The sequence below is a fragment of the Sus scrofa genome, chromosome X (assembly GCF_000003025.6).
Source record: "Sus scrofa isolate TJ Tabasco breed Duroc chromosome X, Sscrofa11.1, whole genome shotgun sequence".
In the NCBI taxonomy this organism is placed as follows: Eukaryota; Metazoa; Chordata; class Mammalia; order Artiodactyla; family Suidae; genus Sus; species Sus scrofa.
In genome coordinates, this window is record NC_010461.5 from 30,607,200 (window position 1) to 30,621,591 (window position 14,392).

At 40.5% G+C, this 14,392-nt stretch overlaps 1 protein-coding gene across 1 annotated transcript in view; it reads right to left on the reverse strand.

Annotated features, from left to right (window-relative positions):
* TMEM47 (transmembrane protein 47) overlaps positions 1–8,034 on the reverse strand; it is a 31,190-nt gene extending 23,156 nt beyond the window's left edge. Inside the window, exon 1 of the mRNA XM_001925136.4 lies at positions 7,149–8,034. Coding sequence (XP_001925171.1) covers positions 7,149–7,374 — 226 coding nt within the window. The 5' untranslated portion in view covers positions 7,375–8,034. The remainder of the gene's footprint in view (positions 1–7,148) is intronic.

A 14,392-nucleotide genomic window follows, 5' to 3' on the forward strand; every position in this document is an offset into this window, starting at 1 on the left:
AAAGGTGTCCTTGTCTCATTTTCAAGGGAGATGATCCAATACTTTGGAAAGACTGGTAAGATATAACTGTTCCTGCCTTTGGCGTGTGAGAATGAAATTCTACTTAAGGAAAAAATTAGTCTCTTGATAAATAAGTGTATCTTTTTAAAAAAAATATATAAAGCCAGAATAAGGTGATCTAATGAAATTTATATCCATACAATCAATTTAAGAAACATATGGCTGGCTTCCACAGACTTTTGGAATTGTTTTTCAATGTAAAATTAAGCCCTTGTTTTAAAGTACCCTATCATGGAGGAACTTAAAGAAAAAGGTTTTGTTGATTTTTGTTGATTTTTAAGGTCTAGCCATGGTAATAATGTAAAATTTGATGATAATAAATATCTAATACTTAACAGACTTATTGAAATATGAGGCAATTTGAAGACTCTTTAAATCTTATGGGAAATCAAATTGGATAATAATCTTATAAAAAGTAGATTATCGACTTCCCATGTAATCCTTAACTTCTTCATCCATAGTTCCATACATGATAGCATTCAACAATCCTTCAAACAGCAAGTGATAGTTATCTGCAATATCATAAGAACTTTTGAAAACCCACCCTGTAAAAATACTACAGCCAAGTACAATCTATTGAATCTTTAATATTGTGTCTTGCTTCATTTTCTTATCTTTCTTATGCAATAGATTTATTTGGGCAGGGTTATTTTAAAAAAAAATCTTTTCTACTCCAAATGCACTATGATTCTGTGATTCATTATATGGGCAATTATCAGGAGAAGAATCATGCTATTAAAATAATGAAAAAACAGGCAAACAAAGAACATTTCTCATAACTTTCTAGCACTACAAAACCTGGTTTCTCTCTGGAATTTTGTAACATTTTAGCGCTCACGTATAAACCATCTCATTAAACTCATACAAAACTTTCTTAAAAAGGCTAAAACTTTATCATGCAATGTGAAGTAGCAAATTAGAGTCTAGATTTTTAATCAGTTTGATCCTTGATCATTTGATACGATAAGCCAAAGATGACCTCAGGTTTTATATATATGTATATATATATGTGTATATATATATATATATATATATTCTCTATTTGTGGACAAGTTAGGTTCTTGAGTTCATTTAATTTCAAATCCAAAGTAGCCCCATACAAGTGACCAATCATTAAAGCCCTGTGTTGGTTGAGGGCAGTTTTTGCTTCAGCCAAACATTATTTATATAATCGATTCAAAGTTCTTAAAGAAAGAAGCTATGTATTTGTGTCTTTGTTCTTCGGAGGCAATAAAGAATACAGATCCCAAGTTCCCATCGTGGCGCAGCGGAACGAATCTGACTAGGAACCGTAAGGATGCAGGTTTGATCCCTGGCCTCGCTCAGTGGGTTAAGGATTCAGGGTTGCCATGAGCTGTAGTGTAGGCCAGCAGCTGTAGCTCCGATTAGACCCCTAGCCTGGGAACCTCCATATGCTGTGGGTGCAGCCCACCCTCACCCAAAAAAAAAAAAAAAAAAAAAAAAAAAAATACAGATCTGCGGTTGGACTCCAGTGTCAGACTATACATTCCAAATGTGGCCCAAATGAATTTCCTACTCTAAGTGCTCTTCTACAATGTGACCTTGCCACTGGTCCATCAAGAAGTAGAGTCCATTTCTTCTCCACTGCAATCTGGAGTGGAGAATCCTATACGATTTCCCAGGCTGGTTCAAACAGACAGTGGTTCTCTTTGGTCTCTCGCTCTCAGGAAAACCATCCATCCTGTAAGAAGTCCAACTATCAAGCTAGAAAAGGCCTGAGACTACCAAGCTAGAAAAGGCCAGTTCCAGCTGAGTCCATTCTCCCAGCCATTCCCACCTATATGCCAAGCCCAGTGAAACCACTTGGAGGAGGATCCTGCATTTCCAGATGTTCTTGTTTCCAGCCATTCAAACTCAGATACAGCTCTAGACATAGTGAAGCAGAGACAAGCCATCCTCACTATGCCCTATCTGAATTCCTGACCCACAAAAGCCCTGAGCATAATAAAGTAATTGTTATTTGATACCACTAACTTTTGGGGTAATTTTCCAGCATTAATAAGTGGAACACTCTTGGAAAAAAACCTATCACTGATTGAGAACTTGGTAAACTTACAAACAAACAAACAAACAAACAAAAAACACCTGGTCTCTTCAATAATAAAAGGGAAAACACTAGCTCCCTTGCAAGTTTACTTGATATTGGAAATAACTGAGATATCTGGCCTGGAATAATACTGTATAAAAGGTAGCTATTAAAAAATAAATTTTTGATCATGATCTACCGAGAGTACTGTTAAATGCTGGGTAATGCAAATCAAAATTTAAATTTGAAACTAAAAACATACTTTATAAGTCAATGCAAACTAAGTTTATCACTTAAGGAGAAAAAAATTCCTCAATTATTGACAAAAAATTACTACTTTGGGTTTGTTTCTCTGAATGTATGAATAAGGAATAAATGGAACTTTAATGAGTAGCTATGTTTGTGTATTTAATCTTCATGACAAACCATCTGAAGACATTAAGTAAGCTGTATGATGTCACAAGATTGTTAAGTGGCCAAGTCAGGGCAGTTTGAATTCAAAGCCTTATGTATTTTTCACAACACTGCTCTGCCTTCCTGCACTATTGTTATAATTCAGCATAGTTCATATAGAAGTACACTGAGATATATAGGTAACGTATTCCAGGGACTTATTTAGGAGCACCTACAATCCTTTTCAGTAATATATCCAGTAATACTCTATGGTCTCGCTAAGTGGGCTTCCTATTAAACAGAAACTTGAAAGTGATTCTTTAAATTTATTCCTGACAACAGGCAAAATCTATTGCTTGAGATATGCTTTTGTTTGTTTTGGTTTTGTTTTGAAATGTTTTATGAAAGTCCAAGCTTCTCACACACTCATCAAATCCCTCAGCTGACAAAGACTGATCTAAATGGCTCCCTGGAGATCACGATCATTCTATAAATGTGAGCAAAAGAATTATATCTGCCCACAAATTAAAATGTCCTTTGTAAAAGTCAATCTGGGGAACTTGAGAATCTTAGGAGACTTTAAAAGAAAATCATCATGAAGATCTTAAAATGTTATACTGGGTTTTTTCTGGATTATTAATCAAGAAAGTTTGGGTGCTAAGTGCCAAATAATCTTAAATCTTTGAATAATTTTCTACCAGTGTAGGTTAAATAAAATTACAGTTGTTCTACTTCTGTTCTTTCTCAGGAAGCCAGAAGAGAGTATAACTACCATGACCTCCAGGCTAGCTGAGCTATTCGTAAACATGCATCAATATCAACTCATTTCAAGCAACAAGCTGAACCTTTCCTGGAATAAATCACCTTGTGAAGTTTCTCAATGAAATTCTATTTCCCAATTAAGGTATGGATTCAAAATATGCACAGATGATATGCATCTGAACTCAGCATTACTGTATCTCAGATTTTCTAAGATATGCAGGTGATAAGGCAGTTCCATTTATATTAAACTACCCCCCAAGAAAGTTTTCTTATAATGCCTTTTAAAGTGGGTTTTTATACCACAGTTTTAAAAAAATGAGCTACATACAAAGCACTCTTAAAAGAACCTCTTGCCAACTGAAAATAATAATATTCACCTGGTATTAGCATACAGTGCACTGCCATTTCAAAACTGCCAGTGACTCATGTTACAAATGCAGCTATTTTTAGGACAGTGCACAAATTATGTTAACAATATTCCTTGAAAAAGGCACTATTTGATCAAGTATTTCATGGATGGAAAGATGGATAAATGCCACTTGTTATATCCCCAAATTACTCTCAGTAAATTGTTTTCATTTGGCCATCTGCACGTCCTTGCATTTTGCTTAGTCAATAAATAACACAGACATCAAAAAAAGCAATCTGCTTTATGTGAAATAGCTACATGTTTATAAATTTTAAAGAAGAAACATAAAATCACCCTAGGGGTTACACATTACATTTGATGTTGAGTTTAGGGTGTGGGCATTCTGTATATACTTGAGTAATCCTGTTTGCACTAAGGATTTTCTTGTAATTGAAGGCTGTGAAACCGTAATAATTATATTCTAGGAAAAAAAGTTATCAAAACTAAATGTGACTAAGCAAAAGTCTAAAACATTACTATCATTTAAAAATAATATTTAAGATTTATTAAAAGGCTGCCAAAATCAGTAGCGGGAAAAACCATCCTTAGAAATTCTGTGGCCAGCAGCCATGTGAGTACTACCTAGTCTAAACTTCCTAACAGGCATACTTTGGATTTTTCTCCTCTTTCCACCACAAATACAGTCAGTTAACTATTTTCTCATTTGTCTTTTTGGGAAATTTATAGCTTAAAGATGAATGCCTGGACAGTCCCCCATACAGTGAACTGGGACACCAGAGAAAAGCATTACGGTTGACTGACACACGGATTACTGGTTCGTACTAGAAGTGCTGACGCAACCTTCAATACACTAGGACACAAAAGACATAGTTCTGCTTTTGCTTAAAACCAAAAAAACAGGTTATAAGCAGCAAACGACGCATATTTGGTACCAAAATTAAAATGCAGCTTTAAAAATAATGGCTATGGGGAAAGTTTCCGTAGGAACTGGGCCTAAGTAGGACATATTGTCATTAGTAGAAACATTCCTGAAATTTCCCTTCTGTATTTACAAGCTTGCCTCTTCAAGGCAGTTTTAATTCCAATTAAGACAAAGGTTTTTAATTAAGCCCTGAAGATGCTGGTAAAGGGCATTTAGTAAAACTGTCCTCGGTGGTGGTTCCTCCCAAGGTAATTTATTTCGAGAGACAATGAAGTGGATTTCTTAAAATCTTCAGAGAAGGCATTTCCCTCTCTGCTTTCTGCTATTCAACACAACAAACAGACTGAGAAAAGCTGCCTGCCCTTTGGATCTGGCAAAAAAAAAAAAAAAAAGCATTGCTTGTTTCACTTCGAGCTTCCCCTGTTTCAAAAGACTGGTGGAGAGAAGGTTCAAGTCCACCACCAAACACTATGAGAAAACAGACATTATGGGGGGGAGATGAGGCAATTTTCCTTATTCCCTTTGCTCCTATACCCTCCCACACAACCATTTAGGGGAGGAAAAACGAACTGCTACTACATAAAGAAGTCAAGAACTTGTTCCAGAGAGCCTCCAACAAAACCATCTCCACCACCCTCATTTGCTTCTGGAGTATACTTTTTATAGGATGAAAACTATTTTATTTTCAGGAATGCAAAAAGAAAGAAATGCTGGGGTATGAGTAGAGGAGAGTAGAATAATGGGTTTAGAGGAAAAAATCAGAAAATGTACCAGCCTCTGATTTTTACCTCTCAGAGTCCTATTATCACTACATTTGCATTAAGCTGTGTCTCCCCATTTTCTAGCTTAGAGAGGAAAAAAGCAGAGATAAATGGGTTTGGAGGCAATTAAAGAAAGATTAGCAAACACTGCAGAAGCTCAACAAACTCGAGCTGGCTTCTCCCCATTCCCCACATTCCTGGCCAAAAGAAAAGGACAGGGGCCTGAAAAGAAAACGGGAGTTGAAGCTGGTTTCTCTAACCTATTTGAAAAGTCTATGCAATCAGGGGGCTATTATTTCAAGAGACGGTGAGAAAGGGGCAAAAGACTCATGTTGCTAAGGAAACGTGCTGAAGCTGGCATTCCTACATAAATTTCCATTTCTATTGGAGAGAAGAAAGAAAAGATATTTTCTCCAAAGTTTATTTGGATCTCCTGGTTACTGAAGAAAGGCATTTTACCGATTTATTTTATCTTTAGTTGTAAACAACCAACCCTGAAAGAACTAAAAGACCTAAATGTTGACCTCCCGCTGCCAACCAGTTCCCTCCACAGTGAATTAAGCAACAAAGACTAAATCCTTGAATGGAAATTTTGAGGTAATATCAAAGAAAAAGCCTTTGGTAAACAGACAACAAAATTTATGGAAGAAATTAAACCAACTGAACTAATTTCTCTTATAACAAGAAACCAAAGACAAAAGTAAATCGGATTTTAGTGGCTTTTTGTCCTATTTCAACTTGACTAGAACTTGAAACGTTTCCAGTATAGCTTTATAAATAGTCCCAGAGAAGACATGAAACTGTCACGAAGGAATTTAATGAGTTTCTCAGGGGTGTGTGTGTAAGTGTGTAAAATCACCGCCAGGTTCCTCTCTCCTTTATTCCCCTTTCTCTGCCCTGACTGACACCAGACACCAGCAGCTGAAGAATCAAGATTAGCGAGGAAAAGCGGATTGCACCAAGAAATTGGAAGTTGGCAGCTTTCTGCTAAGGGCGTAACTGGTGCGCAGGGGAAGGCAAGTGGGGCTCAAGGAGAGAGTAAAACAAACAGTAAAGCCCCGCCGTTACTACCTTCTTCTCCATCTTCCACCCATCCCTTTGCCGCTTCTAGTGTTGGCTGAATAAGCCACAACTTTCCAGGCATCTGTGAGTAACTCACTAAGAGAAAGATCTGAAGGACAGGGGAGGCATTTGGAGTGTAAGAGAAGGAAGAGCAATTCGCAACCAAGGACGGTGTCACCAAAAAAGGAAAGGAAATTAAAGCCTGTCCCTCTCCCAACTCTCCACATCCCTCAAAAATTTAAGGAACTAAAACCCAAACCGAAACTCATTAGGGAAAACCCAGATAAAGTAGAGTAGAACAGGCAGAAACATGGGCACCAAGAGGTAAACTCAGGCAAATTCCTTCTTCAGAGAGAAGAGAGTGGGGAAGGCAAAGAGAACACGCAGCATGCTAGTGGAGTTGGGGCGTTTTTGCTAGTCTCTTTTTAGGGGGTGTGGAAGGCGTTGCATATTCAACACAGCCACATGGTTCTCGCCTTAAATGATAACAATTACCCAAAATAGCATGCGTGTTACTCCAGGGCCCGAGGAATGGCCACTGAAGGATAGGGCGTGGGACATCACACCGGGTTTGACGACCAGGACTGGGGAGAGAGGGGGGGTAGAGATCAGGGAGATAGCTAGAGCCCAAGGATCGGAAAAGGGCCAGAATGCAATGAGGCGGACTAGAGTGGGGAACACAGAAAGGTGGGGGAAGCGGTAGCTGTCCGGGCAGCCGGCGCGGGGCGATTAGGGGTGGGAGGCAGGGGTCGCGGCGCGCCGGGCCCTCACCGCTGCTGAGCGTGGACTCGCAGTGCCAGATGTCCAAGCTGGCAGGTTTCCGGCAGGACTCCCACAGGGACAGGTAGTACTGGTGGTCGGCGGTGACCCAGGCCGGGCTCAGCACGGCCCCCAGGTCCAGACACAGCGCCAGGAAGATACACACCAGCCCGACCAGCTTCAGCGGGGTCAGCACAGACACGCGCACCTCCTCCATGCCGCTGCCCGCCGAAGCCATGCCCCGGGCGCCGCAGCCGGCCCGCCCCGCCGGAGGCGAGGACGCCAGGCGGGTCCGGAGAGCCGGGAGCCCGATCTCCCACAGAGGGAAGCAGCCGAGCCGCTACGCGCTGGGACTCGCTCCCTCGGGGCTCTGCGCGCTTTCAGCTTGCGCGTGAAGGTGGGTCCGGGGGGCGGCCGGCCGGGAACTGGGTCGTGGATAGCTGTAGCGACGCCGATCCTGCCGCGGACCTTCTCCGCCAGCCCCGCGCAGCGCTCTGCCGGAGCCCGCTCCGCCCTGGCGCTTCCCGCTCGCTCGCTCCGCCCCGGCCCCTCCCCGGCTGCGGTAGGCGGCGCCGAGCCGGGAGGGGCAGCAGCCCGCACCCGGGCGGCGTCAGGCTCTGGCTCTGGCTCTGACTCCTGGCTGAAGAGGCTCACGCCCGCCCCTCCTCTGCCCAGTGCGCGCAGAGCCGGTCCCCACCCCTGACTCTCTGCCCACGGTGCGCGGTGGGCGCGCAGCAAGTCCTCTACCTTTGTGTGCGGTGCTCACAGAGCCTAGCGCGAGCCCTCAGACCCCAAACCGCTGCCCGGGGCAATTCCTAGAAGCTGCGGGGGCCCCCGGCCCCGCCCCTGGCCGCGCTCGCTCCGGGGTCGCTTGTCTTCCCTCCCCCACTCCCTTCCGTCACGTGGGTTTCCTTTTCTTAGCGAGCTGGGGTGGGTCTTTTTCCAGAAGGCGTCAGCCGTGGATTCCTAGGTTTCCGGGGCTGCGGCAGTTAGAGCAAGAAGAGGGTCTCTAAGTGATGAAACACCCGCCTCCTGCCCCGTCAATTTCTTAGCCCCGGAGGATTTGGAAGAAGGTGGAGGAAAGTGACAAAAGGCGTGTCGTCCTCTCTTTTCAAACTCAGGATTTACCCAGTCTTGGACCCAGTCACCCCGGTTTTCCCTATTTCATAACTTTCCTCGCCAGCCTACTACTGCCTTCTATTTTCTGGGCTCACCTCCTTTCGAGCCCCCTAGGAAGGTGGCTTGCTGGGGGAACCAACACAGGCGCTAAAATGGGAATGAGAGCTCCCACAAAATGTGATGTAAACCTTACTTGCTTCTCCGCTGCTCTGTTCTTTGCACATTGTCTAAAACCCTTTTTCATTCTCAATCGACTTTACGCTATGCCAAGTTGGATCTGAATCCCTCCATGGGAGTTAACATTTTCCCGTGCCCCCAGAGACCTAGCCCAGGGTCTGGCATAGGAAAAGTGGCATATCTTTAAGTAATCAATCTACACAAATTTACTGTGTTCTCCAGGCTAAGGATTCAGTCCAGTCCGACCTTGTCCCTGTTTTTAAGGAAACACTAATTTTTTCCCTATACGTGAAGAGTAAACACCCCCTTGAAATTGAATTTGCAGTTCTATAACTGACTTGTTCCTCTTGTGATTAGTGGGTTTTCTGTCTCTTGTATTTCTTTGATTATATTCCCTTTTTCCTATAAAGGAAACAATTTATCGAATAGGTCATTAGGGGTAGGGGTGTTCTCAGATCTTTCACTACATGGAATAGTTGGGGAGAAACCCAAAAATAGTGGTTAAGATCTGAAGAATGAAAGAGATGTCTTCTCTCTTTAAATGAAACACCACCCTTGATGCTTCAGGATTTCGTACTTTTTGCAGATAAGTTTCTTTCCTTTTTAAAAAAAGTTTAAGTGTAGTTCATTTACAATGTTGTGATAATTTCTGCTGGACAACAGTAATTCAGTTATACACGCATGCATTCTTTCTTCTAACCACATCTTTCCATAGGGCTGACTGCGTTTTGACAGAAGTAGCATTTTGAATGTAAGAAACAATCCAGTTAGTGTCAAATGAGATTAAGAACCACCCCAATGTGAAATAAAAGCCCACGGTTTTCTTACATTTGGAAATTAGAGAAGTGGCAACTTTCCTCTAACTCTCAATCATGGTCTTTACTGCCCTAATAAAGAATGCTAGAGCACTCTGGGCTCCTTAACCTCTAACTTCTGACAGGCTTCTTGGCCTCCCAACCTTACAAGGAGAAAGAGGCTTAAGTGCTTCTCCTTGAAAACAGTTCCTAATGGAATACTGAAAAATTAAAAACCAGAATGGTTAATAGGGATGACCAGGCTTACGATATTTTTATTTTATCTGGATATATGTTCATGGTTTTTTAATGTACATTTAAAAAATATTTAAGAGTATTTCTTGACTAGGCCTTCAGAATTATCTTTTTTTCCTCCAAGTTCTGTTCCCTGTCCTTTAACAGGTTCCATTCCCAGTCATCCAATATTTTTCTTTATCTTTGTTTCCTCAAATTTGGGCTTTCTTCCTCCTCAACCCCTACCCTAACCCTTACACACACCCCCACACTCCTTTGCTTCTTTTTTTTTTCTGGCTTGTTCTCAACTGATTACTTGAATGACTCCACCCTTCTTTGTACCACCTATAAAATTGTCTCTGTACTGTCTCCAAAATAGAAAAATAAGGCATTTTAACAACAAAAAGCCAAATTCTCCTCCATTCCTCTGTTAATTATTTCTAGACTTGGTACAAAATAATACAGATCAACAATCCTTTTCTTTTTTTTTTTTGTCTTTTGTCTTTTGGTTGTTGTTGTTGCTATTTCTTGGGCCGCTCCCGCGGCATATGGAGGTTCCCAGGCTAGGGGTCAAATCAGAGCTGTAGCCACCGGCCTACGCCAGAGCCACAGCAACGCGGGATCCGAGCCGCGTCTGCAACCTACACCACAGCTCACGGCAATGCCGGATCGTTAACCCACTGAGCAAGGGCAGGGACCGAACCCTCAACCTCATGGTTCCTAGTCGGATTCGTTAACCACTGCGCCACGACGGGAACTCCAGATCAACAATCCTTAATACTCACCTTCAAAATACAAAAAGTTTTTTTCTTTTCATAAGTTTGTAACATACTCATTTGAATTAAAAAAAAATTCAAACTGATATGAAACTATTTATGGTTTTGGTTTATCCCACTTAGTGTGAGTAAATATGCAGCCACAAACCCTGTTTTGTGTTATCTAATTTACATTGTATAAACCATAGTATCCTTCAACATTCTGAAAAGGTCTGAGTACCTCAACACAGCTGGTCCCAAAGGTTTTATATCAGTGGTGGACCTGAAATTACTCTAAAGATGGAAAAGATAGAGCAGGGATATCAACAATTGGTAAACATTGAATAAAAACCTACGAAAAAAAAAGGTATCTGGCTGGAAGTGGGATGGGAAGTGACAGCTAAGGTGTGTGTATATAGGAAGGGAGTAGAAACAATTGAAATAGACCCATATCTGAGAAATTATATGGGCCTACATTGAACTGTGAAGAAGGACTCCCTTGCTTAGGAAAATTTGCTTGCAATCTCTTAGAAGCAATGACTTTGTTGGCCCTTCATTATGATGCCACACAAAGGCCAGAGCTCCCCTCTTTCATCTCAGCCTAGCTTGGGCACCGTGTCATCATGATCATGCCTATCCCTGGATCTCAGTGAGACAAAGGTTAGGACCTCAAACTCTATCCCATGTTATAGGAGCTCCATAAAAATTGGAGTCACAGAATACCGAGAATTCTGATGTGTAACTTTGCTTGAGTTGTATAGCCAAGGAAAGGCAGGAAGGAATCATTCCCAGACCCTGAAGTAAAGGAAGAGATCAGCCCCAGGGTTGAATCAGTCAGGCCAGAAAACAGAGCAGCGATGTGAGCGATGTGAGAAGTGAGGTTAGATGGAAGAGATTGGGAAGTTGCTCAGGAAAGTGTCATGGTGGGGAAGTGTCATGGTGGGAAGTATATGGAAGAGATGGAGGGACGGAACATTATTCCAGAGTTCGAATGTGTCTTAAGTGAATAAAGAGGAGTAAATGTTATATTATCTGCTCACAATCTGTCAGCAAGGCCACCATGTCTACATTAGCTTAACATTTGTAAGGTACAACTAATAAGGTTCAGTCCTTTGGTATAAACCAGAGGGGATGTAATCAGTTAGGAAGGTAAATATAATTTACTGTTTTCAGGAATGAGCTTAGCAAATCTCATACATTGTGCAAGTCACCAAACTTGTCACTGTCACAGCAGCCTCTGGTCTATGTCAATCCTGTGCCTCTTCTTTAGGTAGGCAATGGGGAGGTGTCATCTAGTTTTTCTGAATCCTAGTCACCATTCATGCAAAGTAGGGTTTATCCAACACGGACAGGGCAATTTGGCTCTGCAATTTTAAGTTATGCTTCTCTTCCCAGATGCTGGAAAGGTCTTCTTATACCATATACTAATTTGCTATAGAGAGGAAGAAAGAAATGGAGAGGAAAATGATGAAGCAACCATTAAAAGATTAGAGATATCCAACAACTGTTTTTCCAGGGTAGCATATAATAATGTTGGCAAAATACTTTAGAAATTAGAAACAGAGTACTTCAGTGATTTACTCTTGTGACTATGAGTCCATTCTTGAAGTCCATGCTACAAGGATGCTGATATGAATGAAACCATGATATAATAAGGCAAGCCTGCTATTTATGATAATTAATAAGGTCAAAAATAGTTCCAGCTTATGGTACATTCCATATTGCATTATTGAGATTTCCTGTGTTGTGGCAAAATTCTTGGCTGTTATCACAAATAATTGTAACTAATAATTACAATTTCAGCTTTTTTTAAGATTATGGTTGATTTACAATGTTGTGCCAATTTCTACTGTACAGCAAAATGACCCAGTCGTGTGTGTGTGTGTGTGTGTGTGTGTGTGTGTGTGTGTGCGTGTGTGTGTATTTCCTTTATTGGCTTATCTTCCATCATGGTCTATCCCAAGAGACTGGATATAGTTCCCTCATGCTATACAGTAGGACCTCATTGCTTATCCATTCTAAATGTATTAGTTTGCATCTACTAACTCCAAACCCCCAATCCATCTCATTCCTTCCCCCCTCCCACTTGGCAACCACAAATCTATTCTCTATGTCTCTGAATCTATCTCTGTTTTGTAGATAGGTTCATTTGTGCCATAGTTTAGATTCCACATATAAGTGATATCATATGGTATTTGTCTTTCTCTTTCTGACTTACTTCACTTAGTATGATAATCTCTGGCTGCATCCATGTTTCTGCAAATGGCATTATTTCTTTAGTTTTTATGGTTGAGTAATATTCTGTTTGTGTGTGTGTGTGTGTGTGTGTGTGTGTGTGTGTGTGTGACATCTCCTTAATCCATTCATCTGTTGATGGACATTTAGATTGTTTCTATGTCTTGGCTATTGTGAATAGTGCTATGAGCATATGGGTGCATGTATATTTTTGAATTGTAATTTTGTCTGGATATATGCCTGGGAGTGGGATTGCTGGATCATATGGTAGTTCTATTTTTAGTTTTCTCAGGAAACTCCATACTTTTCTCCATAGTGGTTGTACCAATTTAAATTCCCACCAGCAGTGTAAGAGTGTTCCCTTTTCTCCACACCCTCTCCAGCATTTCTTATTTGTAGACTTTTTGATGATGGCCATTCTGACCAGTGTGAGGTGGTACCTCATGGAAGTTTTCATTTGCATTTCTGTAATAATTTGTGATGTTGATCATTTTTTCATGTGCCTACTGGTCATCTGTATGTCTTCTTTGGCAATTTCTGCTCCTAAAAAAAAAAAAAAAAAGAACTGATGAAAATGAAGAATTCCACATACAAAAAAATTAAATTCTATTATTTTCTACTGTCTTTTATGATTTAAAAACATATGATATTGAATCAGACACATTCAGGTCAATAAAAGCACATTCACTATTCGCATTGTGTGTTAATGCTTTAAGTTATTTCATAATAGTACCTACAACCATAATAATTTACTTGCCCACAAAGAAAAGAAATATATCATGGAAGTGAAAACATAGAGGCCACTGGAGTTGAAGAATGATTAGCTTTAAAATAAATGTTTATTGTAATAAAAGAAGTGTGTCAGATACCAGGGAAGTACGAATACAGGGGAAATTAGAATATTCCCAGTGAGATTAATTTTAAGTGCCTTTTCCATCTTTTTCAAGATTGTTTTCTTAACAAAATCACTATAGCACAAATATTCCTTCATAGTTATAATTTATTTGTATTCACTTAGTGCTTTATGGAGCAACGACAAGGTATAAGCATTTCCAGTACTTCGCGATTGTATTTTTAAACTTCTGGTTTCTTGGTTTCTATAACCATAAATCAAACTTTTGGCTACCCTGAAGCAAATGCTTGCCTACCTGCATATTCTCATCCTGATGGCATTTCAGTTATTCTTGGCTACCATCATCAGAATACATCAATTCTACATCTCTCCCGGTGTGCCCCATGCTTGAAGACTATATTGAAATTGTAACACTGGAAGCTTCAGAAATGATTACCCTGAATAGTTGAATATTTAGGTAGAATGAGCAGATTTAGATTATACTTAGTGAAGCTTGAGGGGGATTAGTGTTGAATCATGATTTAGGTATTGACTTAAACACAAGCCAAGGGAAGTTAGAGATGGAATCATCATCATTAGGAATCATCCTGAGAAATTGTTCACATTTGCCGTCACTCTCTTTGGAGCTCATTAGAGAAGCTTTCTCTGTGACTAGATTTTAGTCTAAAACCAGCTTTTTGCACTTCTTGGTGAGTTTTCATAGAGACCTTTTACTCTTGAACATTTAAATGAAGATACTTGTGACTTGATGGAAAAATTCTAAGTGCCTGCCAAGAAACTCCCCTCCCAAATTAGACTGCAACAGTGTCAGTTTCTCATCTCAAAAAATAGTTTCATCCATGATGATTGGCACTTTTGTATCTTCTCCCATGTGTTTACTTTTTGTAACATAGTCTCAAAATTGTTGTAGTGAAAAAATTCTCTTCCATTAGAATGTGGATACCTTTTCTCTTTTGTGGCCTGAAGCCTTCACAATCATCTTGGGGGGAAAAAAATGAACCCCAATCCATACATTTCAAGTATGGTAATGGCTCAAAGTTAATTGAAGTAAAGGCTGAAATTAAAAAAGGATTAAGAAGAAAGGGTACC